Here is a 10,040-nt window from a genome sequence, read left to right on the forward strand (position 1 = left end):
ATGGCAAGTTTTTATCCAAACAGTATGGCAAGTTTTTATCCAAACAGTATGGCAAGTTTCTAGACAAACTGTATGGCAAGTTTTTATCCAAACAGTATGGCAAGTTTTTATCCAAACAGTATGGCAAGTTTCTAGACAAACTGTATGGCAAGTTTTTATCCAAACAGTATGGCAAGTTTTTATTCAAACAGTATGGCAAGTTTTTATTCAAACAGTATGGCAAGTTTTTATCCAAACAGTATGGCAAGTTTTTATCCAAATAGTATGGCAAGTTTTTATCCAAACAGTATGGCAAGTTTTTATCCAAACAGTAGGGCAAGTTTTTATCCAAACAGTATGGCAAGTTTCTATCCAAATAGTATGGCAAGTTTTTAGACAAACAGTATGGCAAGTTTTTATCCAAATAGTATGGCAAGTTTTTATCCAAACAGTATGGCAAGTTTTTATCCAAACAGTATGGCAAGTTTTTATCCAAACAGTATGGCAAGTTTCTAGCCAAACAGTATGGCAAGTTTTTATCCAAACAGTATGGCAAGTTTTTTATCCAAACAGTATGGCAAGTTTTTATCCAAACAGTATGGCAAGTTTTTATCCAAACGGCAAGTTTTTATCCAAACAGTATGGCAAGTTTTTATCCAAACAGTATGGCAAGTTTTTTATCCAAACAGTATGGCAAGTTTTTATCCAAACAGTATGGCAAGTTTTTATCCAAACGGCAAGTTTTTATCCAAACAGTATGGCAAGTTTTTATCCAAACAGTATGGCAAGTTTTTATCCAAACAGTATGGCAAGTTTCTAGACAAACAGTATGGCAAGTTTTTATCCAAACAGTATGGCAAGTTTTTATCCAAACAGTATGGCAAGTTTCTAGACAAACAGTATGGCAAGTTTTTATCCAAACAGTATGGCAAGTTTTTATCCAAACAGTATGGCAAGTTTCTAGACAAACAGTATGGCAAGTTTTTATCCAAACAGTATGGCAAGTTTTTATCCAAACAGTATGGCAAGTTTTTATCCAAACAGTATGGCAAGTTTTTATCCAAACAGTATGGCAAGTTTTTATCCAAATAGTATGGCAAGTTTTTATCCTAACAGTATGGCAAGTTTTTATCCAAACAGTATGGCAAGTTTTTATCCAAACAGTATGGCAAGTTTCTAGACAAACTGTATGGCAAGTTTTTATATAAACAGTATGGCAAGTTTTTATTCAAACAGTATGGCAAGTTTTTATTCAAACAGTATGGCAAGTTTTTATTCAAACAGTATGGCAAGTTTTCTTTCCTGAAGAAACAGTCCCAATGTCCATTCTTTTCATTAACATGACAAGTTCTATATCATAAAAAGTGTGCCAATGTCCATTTTTTCATTCACATGTCAAGTTTTGTATTCTAAAAATTGTGCAATGTCCAATTTTTTCATTTAGATATCTATTTTTCTATCCTAAAAATTGTACCCATGTCCATTCTTATCATTGTTTACTGTAAAACTACAACTACATGTCTCACCTGTCTACTTAAAAACAGTTTTCATGTTCGTACCGTAGTTTCCACACATCGTTTACAACTTTTGTAATGTAGCTTACCCCGTGTGTAACCTTTGTGTGTAACCTCTGTATACCTTCTTATGCTACCAGTTAAAAAAATGTCCTTTTATAAATCTCTAGATGTAGATAGCAAAACAAAAAAAACGTCGTGAATTTCTTAGATGGAGTCTACGCGATTCATTAACTTTCTGTAACGTAATGATTACCTTTAAGTATTTTTTTAGGGAGGGGTGGGGATGGGGGTATATGACAACATGTGACCTTGACATCATATATGGACGACATCAAGCGAAAATGTTCATCCGTTGCATGTCGCTAGTTGCCTGTTTAAAATTGTTTGAAAAATATTTTTTTTCGGTTGCCCATCTTCCTGTTTCTCTCATTTCTCCTTTCAACCTTCCACCACCCACTCCCCTCCACGCACACGCCTTTCTTCCTCGCCCTCTCTTCCCTTGTAATTCCACCAATTTTATTTCAGATTACTCCGCGTTTCATCACCATACCTCTCACTAGAGTTGCAAAAAATATTCCGCGGTGAAAAATGTTTACAAACATCTTTAAAAAAAATATGTTTGTCTGTGCTCTTCAATTTAACGTTAAAAGAAAACATTTATTGAATCATTCCGGGAAGCGAAAAGAAAATTTAACAAATGGCCCTTCACATTTTTTTCTTCCTTAATCTTTATTATTATTATCTCTATTAAAAAAAAAGTTTTTTTTGTGAAATTTTTTTCTGCCGTAGTGAACAGGAAGCGGCCGTGTTCATACTCAAATATAAAGGTAGCTCTTACATAATTAAATATAAATTAGGATAGAATATGTTGCAAACATAACTCTGGGGAATATTGGTTAATGGACCATAAATTGTTGTATTAGAATTATGGCATTGCTCTCTACTGTTCTGATTCTATGAGTCTGCTCGCTGTACTGAGAGATTTGATAGCAACCAGCGAAGTTTTTTTTTTTTAATTTATATATTTATATATTTAAAACATCCTAAAACTCCACACAAAATAACTCAACCTCATATATATATATATATATATATATATATATATATATATATATACATATATATATATATATATATATATATATATATATATATATATATATATATATACAGTGGCGTAGCGAGGTCGGGTGTCACCCGGTGCGGCACTTAATGGTGTCACCCCTTCCCCCCCCCCCCAGAGGCATAGAGACCCTTCCCAGGGACAAACTTTCAAATTTTCGATTTGCACCCCCCCCCTCAAACTTTCGATTTGCACCCCCCCCCCCTCGAGTTTTTCTCTATATATTTTGCTATTTTTTGCCTTGGTGTCACCCCCCTAAATGGTGTCACCCGGTGCGGTCCGCACCCCCCCGCCCCCCCCCCCCTCGCTACGCCCCTGTATATATATAATGTTATTATCTACAGTTTACTAATGGTGACTGTCATTCTGACAATATTTGTGAACACATTACCCTAGGATCCAACTTTTCACCGCGCGGCTAACTTGTCTCTTTAAGAGCTTGGCCGGCACGACGTCACGATTTCTCTTGTCACGTGACTTAACCGGTTCGTTCCTTCCGGCTATGCGTGTTTGTATTGTATTCAAACAGTCACGGGAGAGGGGTGGGGGATGGTTCCCCAGACCATTACGGTAACGACGACCTGCTAACAAGCACGTTTGAAATCGAGAAAAACAGGGGGGAGGGGGTTACAGGTCAACGATCTTGAGGTCGATGTCTCAATGAAAAGATGAAGAAAAGGCTGCAGGCTAGTGCTTCGATTCTGAAGAAAAAAAAATAAAGTTGAAATCTTTAATTACTGCCTTAGATCCTTCCAATGCTGAATCTTGGCCAATCTTCCTCAGATTACTTTATCACAGTACTCCGAAGGGGAGGTAATAATATTTTTATGTCCTTGAACTTAAAAGCTGAAGAGTCGATGTGATATTCACCTATGTTTAATTCATGGGTGTGTGTGTCATTACCTTTGAACTTTTGTCTTTGTTTACAAACATTGGAAGATGTTTGTAGCTTATTGCAGCCTTGAGGCAGTTAGGTGGTTCTGTGTGTTGTTGTCTGGTTACAGTTAACATTTCAGAGTGGTTTTATCTTCCAGACTTTTTTTCTCAGGGAGGGGGGGGCACTTGGATTTTTCGGGGGGGGGGGGGGGCTAAAACTTCCGGGTAGTGGGCGTAAACGTATATATTTTCTATATCAATTCTATTTCGTTAGGGAGAGGGGGGGCGGTAGACATTTTGCGGAGGGTGGGGGGGGGGGGGGGCGATTCGCGGCCCCGAAGAGATGCCTGGAAGAAACTCTGGTTTTATCTGACAATTTGGTTGGTCTCAAGTAGGGTCGCTCACAACAAATCCGGCGGATCAAAACTTTACAAATCTAGTGTCTCAGGTTGGTGAACCAGCAGAGGCGGATCTAAAAAGAGGTGAAGGGGGGGTGATATAGGACACAAAACCCATACAGAGTATCCCTCACAAAAACTCACACACAATCCACACACACAGAAAAACTCACAATGAAATCACACTTACAAAAACTCACACACAAACCCACGCAGAATCTGCGTATACAAAACCCTCACTAAGAAACGTCTCACACATGAGCCCACACACAAACCACACACACACACACAAGCCACACACACAAAACACAGTCACCCTCACAAAAATCCACACAGAAGCCACCTTACAAAACCCCTACAAAGAAAACGTCTCACACATAAGCCCACACACAAGCCACACACACACAAGCCACACACACAAAACACAGTCACCCTCACAAAAATCCACACAGAAGCCACCTTACAAAACCCCTACAAAGAAAACGTCTCACACATAAGCCCACACACAAGCCACACACACACAAGCCACACACACAAAACCCAGTCAGCCTCACAAATACCCACACAGAAGCCACCTTACAACACCCCACTCACATATTAATTCCATCAAAACCAAATCAACAAGAAAAAATAATTACCCTGAACGAAAGGTTAATTTTGTAATTAAATACGAATTATTATTTTTCCTCGCCCTATTTTCCCAACACTTATATCTTTATTTTTAAGTCGAATTGAACTTTTAATAATAATCATTAAAAAAGTTTTAAAAAACCCACGTTTTCTGATTGAACTAAAAAGTAGAAAATAAATGCTATACATCACAATAATGCAAGCGATCACTCTACTATAAGCGATCAAAAACGTGGGGCGCCGAAGTAAAAGTTATATTACTATTGATTAGATAATACTATTGACTTTTATTAGGGAGCTTGTAGAGAGTCAACAGTATTAGAAACTGTAAGAAAATCACGGCGCCCCACGTTTTTGATCGCTTATAGTAGAGTGATCGCTTGCATTATTGTGATGTATAGCATTTATTTTCTACTTTTTAGTTCAATCAGAAAACGTGGGTTTTTTAAAACTTTTTTAATGATTATTATTTTCTACTTTTTAGTCTTTGTCTGTTTGTTTGCATTAAAATCTTGCTATCGATTTTATCTTTTCACTTTTTTTTGGGTAAACGAAGACAACTCGTAAAAAGACAACTCGTAAAAAGACAACTCGTAAAAAGACAACTCGAAAAAAAATCGTTGTGTGAATACGTTACTGACTAGATTTGAACCCGTGTCGAGTGGGATAGCAATCGTGTGCCCAACCACTCGACCATATCGTCTCCCCCAAACTGGCCTACCTCCTGTAAGTTTAAACTCGGTTCAAGCTAAATTCTCTGCCCCTAAGCCTGTGGCGACATGTGATCGTTCGCTTCACTGCGCGCGAGGTACGCGTCGCTGGTTTTTTTTCTAATGGCTAGCAGAGGAGAATTATATATATAGATTATATAGCGGTCTAAAATGCTCAATAAAATGTTTCCATTGATCAATTTAGTAATAATAACAATTGAATATTCAATGGTCATCCAAAAGAAAGCTTCCCTGAAAATTTCAGCGCGCTAGCTAACTGGGAAGTGCAAGAAATTTCGATCGCAAGATTTGATTGGAAAGACAAACAGAGAAAGCAAGTTAAAGAAAACGTGGGAAAAAAATAACGAAACGAGAGGCCTACATTTTTTGGTTGCTATTTTTAGCTACTTCACTCATTGATGCATCCAAGTTAATCACGTTGAAAACACATTTGGTTTTCAATTAAGGGGAGACAAATATATTTTTCTCGCCGGTGGCAACAATATTTTTCGTTCTTTAAGTTTTGAATTTAACCATTCCTTCAACATAGGGTGAAAGACCACTGAAAGTTAACTAAAGTGAAAAAAAATTCTATGGAATTTAAGTCAGCGTTTATGCATACCAAACACAACAAATTGCGCCATTTTCACACAATTTGAAAATAAATGGAGATTGGTTTTTACGGGTCATCAAAGAGATCCATAGTTTCACCATTGTTTGTTGCTAACGCAATGGGTGATGGGAAATTTGCCAGAAAAATTTGAGAATCCGTCCATGAAAACTCGGTGAAGAAAGTAATGAAGGGGAAGTAAATTGTTTTCCGTAGCTGTTTTATTACTTCCCCTGATTTTATTTCTTATCATGTATTGGGATCTGAATATTAACTTTTGTAGGACCTGAAACGTAGCAAAATATCAGTAAATTGTTTTATATTTAGTCAACTAAAAATGCTAAAATAATATTGTGGAGGTTAGACAAAAATAATGTCTTTGATAAATGAAATCGCCATTCGAATAAGAAAAAAAATGTGAGAATGTCTTCTGAACAACACTTGTTAAAGTCCATTTCAACTGTGGGTTATATTGGGCCACTGATCACGAGTTGTTGAAGACTATTTTTTAAATGATAATTCTAAATCCAGCTGTTTCGACCACTAACTACTGACTTTCATGCTAGATTTACTTACTTTTAATATTTACCAACTCCTAAAAACTTCGCCCTTCTGCCCATCTAGACCTCTAAAAGAAAACTGCCTGGAAATATTTTCTTGTATGCCCAGTTTCGGCCTAAAGGGAAAAAAACACAACATGGGGCTTAACACAACTCACAGAGTCTCTAACCTAGAGGTTCTCAACTATTTCTCTGCTAACCTCCAAGACGGAATGTAACAATCGTTACAACTATTTTATATGAAATCTAATCAATAATGACTAACGTATTTTTTTTCTTTCTCTGGTTATGTAATATTTCAAAATCTGATTAAGGGATTTTTACGTCTTATTTAATAAATTTAAAAAAAAAAATTGTTCTATTAAAATGTCGGCTTACTGGTGGGCAAGGCTTGGAGGGTTTTTTTCCTGACATTTTGAAACTTCTGGTGGGGGAGAGGCGCACTTAAAACTTCCGGAGAGGGGTCGGAAACTAGCTATGGTAGGTCTGTATATTAACTATTTAGATTATAATTTATTTCTTCCGGGGGGAAGGGGGGGGGGGGGGATATGCCTGAAAGAAACTCTGGAAGGGGGGGGGGGGTTGGGGGAGGCGGGAGGATTAATTATTTCATCTCCATTTCCCCGTGTATTTTACTTTAAATATGAGGGTAATGTACGAATCAGAACGGATATTTCTTTACCTTCTCATAAACTCATTTTAAGCTTAAAGATAAAGATGTCTTGAGGGGAATGAGATATGCATAACTGCCGCATTGCGTCGTACGTGTTGCGCAGACGATGTCTACCGGAAGTTGAGTAATCCCCAGAGTTTCGCCATTTTTAGGGTATCAAAAAGAAATGTTGGCAGTAGCGGAAAGCGAACCTCCTAATGTTACCCTGCCCGTGGGCCAGTTGTCACGTGGTTTGACAGGCCTCAGCGTCTGGTGGGCGGCCCCATTCAACACGAAAAATAAAGGGAGAAAACTCGAACATTGATTTTTTTTTCTCCCTTTAAAAAAAGGCGAAAGTTTATAAAAGTGGTCGTGAATAATGTAATTACGATAGGAGGCACTCACATCATTTACATAATTCACAAACTGGTGACCCCTTCAATGGGGAGCTGGGCTGGTGGGGTCTGTCAGGATCAAGGGGTCATTTAGTGCTATGTGGGGTCATTTAGTGCTATGTGGGGTCGTTTAGTGCTATGTGAGGTCGTTTAGTGCTATGGGTAGTCCTTTAGTGATATGTGGGGTCATTTAGTGCTATGGGTAGTCATTTAGTGATATGTGGGGTCATTTAGTGCTATGGGTAGTCATTTAGTGATATGTGGGGGTCATTTAGTGATTTGTGGAGGCATCTACCTAACGCCATATGGTTTCAACTCTAATGTCATATCGTGTCATCTATTGCCACGTCATACGATGTGTACAATTGCTAGATTCAATTAACACCTCATGTAGTAAAGTTGTTATAAAAGGATAACTATAGTTATACAGAATCGTTTATATGGTATACAGAAAACAGACTTTCAGCAGACACTCGAGGAGGACACACACACACACATACACACGCATGCACACACAGACACGCATGCGCGCGCACACACACACACACCAATATGTATGAGGAGATCTAAGTATCTAAGCGATGTATCAACAAGCCAGTAACATATATCAATCAGCTTTCATTATTTATTAAAGAGCCTGTAACATATATCAATCAACTTTCAGTATGTATCAACAAGCCAGCAACATATATCAAGCAACTTTCAGTATGTATCAACGAACATAGAACATGTATCTCCGAATTGCAACAATAAATAATAACAATAAAATCTTCACCATTCTGTAACACCAAACACCGCCCATCACTCACAAAAGCCTAAAAATAATTTACAAACCTGACCAATAAATCGGATTAACACGTTTTGACTTTTGATAGAAAGCTTGACCACGCCGACTCAATACGAGCACTTTTGAAGAAGCCCCTTGCGACTTGTACAAAACAACAGTACTTTTGGTCCTTGTTCTGACGAGCTGACATGTGTTCATTGGACTACTTACCGTCTGGTCCAAAGTTGTACTTTCGAATCTTGCCTGAAACTCGGTGCCCCTAGCTGTTGACTGACTTTTTGTGCGTCTTCTGTGGGTCACGCCGGCCGCTGGGTAAAGAGCTTAACTACAACAGCACACTAGGAAACCTTGGGCGTCTTCACACTTGTAGGCTTTCTCTGTCTCCTCCTTCGGGAGGTTTGTTTGTTGTAGAGGCAGAGTCCAACTGTATATAACGTTACTGCCTTGGTCTAACTATATAACATGTAACTGCCTTAGTCCAACTTTATATAACGTTACTGCCTTGGTCTAACTATATAACATGTAACTGCCTTAGTCCAACTTTATAGAACGTTACTGCCTTGGTCTAACTATATAACATGTAACTGCCTTAGTCCAACTTTATAGAACGTTACTGCCTTGGTCTAACTATATAACATGTAACAGCCTTAGTCCAACTTTATATAACGTTACTGCCTTGGTCTAACTATATAACATGTAACAGCCTTAGTCCAACTTTATAAACATGCTACTGCCTTGGTCTAACTATATAACATGTAACTGCCTTAGTCCAACTTTATAAACATGCTACTGCCCTAGTCCTACTTTATATAATGTCCAACTTTATATAACATCTTACTGCCTTGGTCCAACTTTAAATAACACGTTACTGCCTTGGTCTAACTATATAACATGTAACTGCCTTAGTCCAACTTTATAAACATGCTACTGCCCTAGTCCTACTTTATATAATGTCCAACTTTATATAACATATTACTGCCTTGGTCCAACTTTAAATAACATGTTACTGCCTGTATAAATTATGTCATAGTAGAAGCACACATAAAATATAGTCCTTTACGTGTAACACGAAGCGTGTTATTTCGTTAAGAAACAATTTTAGTAATTTGTAAAAAAAATAAAAATGAACATCGTTTGGGTATAGACTAAGTATTAGAACAAAAAAAAAACTAAGCTTTTAGCATTCCAAAAATAGGTTTTGTGCATTACTAATAAAAACTAAACAAGCTAAAAGAAGTAAAAAAATATTCTTTTTTTTTTAAATAATCAAAAGCAAAAAAAAATAATTCATTAACAACATTGTAATTCTGGATGTCTTCATGTGATGACTAACAAAAAATCAGGTTAAAATATTTTGATGCACTCTAACAAATAGAAGCGTAAATTATGAGATATTTTTGTCTTAGCGAGTGAGTGAGAGATTTCAAGTTTCAAGGTTCCTTGAAATTCTGGGATAAAAATAGTAACAAAACCGTTTTTTGTTCGACGGGTGACAACTCTAAACTCTTCCTCTAACAATCAGGTTGTTGACACATCGGTTTGGTTACAGGAATAAGTATTAGAACAAACGAATCCCAAGTCAGATACATCCTTCAAAGGTGATCGAAAAACTTGGAAATTGTCAGAGAACTTTCTTATCTGCTGAAAACGATCTAACAATATCTTTGAGAGGAGATCAGTAGAAAATTTAATGCTAAGATGCAAACGTTATCCCCCTTTGTTCTTTTTTTAATGTAGTAAAAAAATTACGATTTAAGGAGATTATTTTTTTAGCTATCGTATCAGTTCTGCCAGTTTATTAAA

The 10,040-nt window shown here is 37.2% G+C and overlaps 1 protein-coding gene across 1 annotated transcript; it reads left to right on the forward strand.

Annotated features, from left to right (window-relative positions):
* Positions 1-264: 264 nt before the first annotated feature.
* On the forward strand, positions 265-1,071 carry LOC131954842 (proenkephalin-A-B-like). The gene is made up of 3 exons (XM_059318655.1): positions 265-291; positions 408-556; positions 669-1,071. Exons 1-3 carry the CDS (start codon positions 265-267, stop codon positions 1,069-1,071), a joined length of 579 nt encoding a protein of 192 aa, XP_059174638.1.
* Positions 1,072-10,040: the final 8,969 nt, after the last annotated feature.

Source organism: Physella acuta, unplaced genomic scaffold (assembly GCF_028476545.2).
Source record: "Physella acuta isolate Inbredline_101_S28 unplaced genomic scaffold, ASM2847654v3 ptg001034l, whole genome shotgun sequence".
NCBI lineage: Eukaryota > Metazoa > Mollusca > Gastropoda > Physidae > Physella > Physella acuta.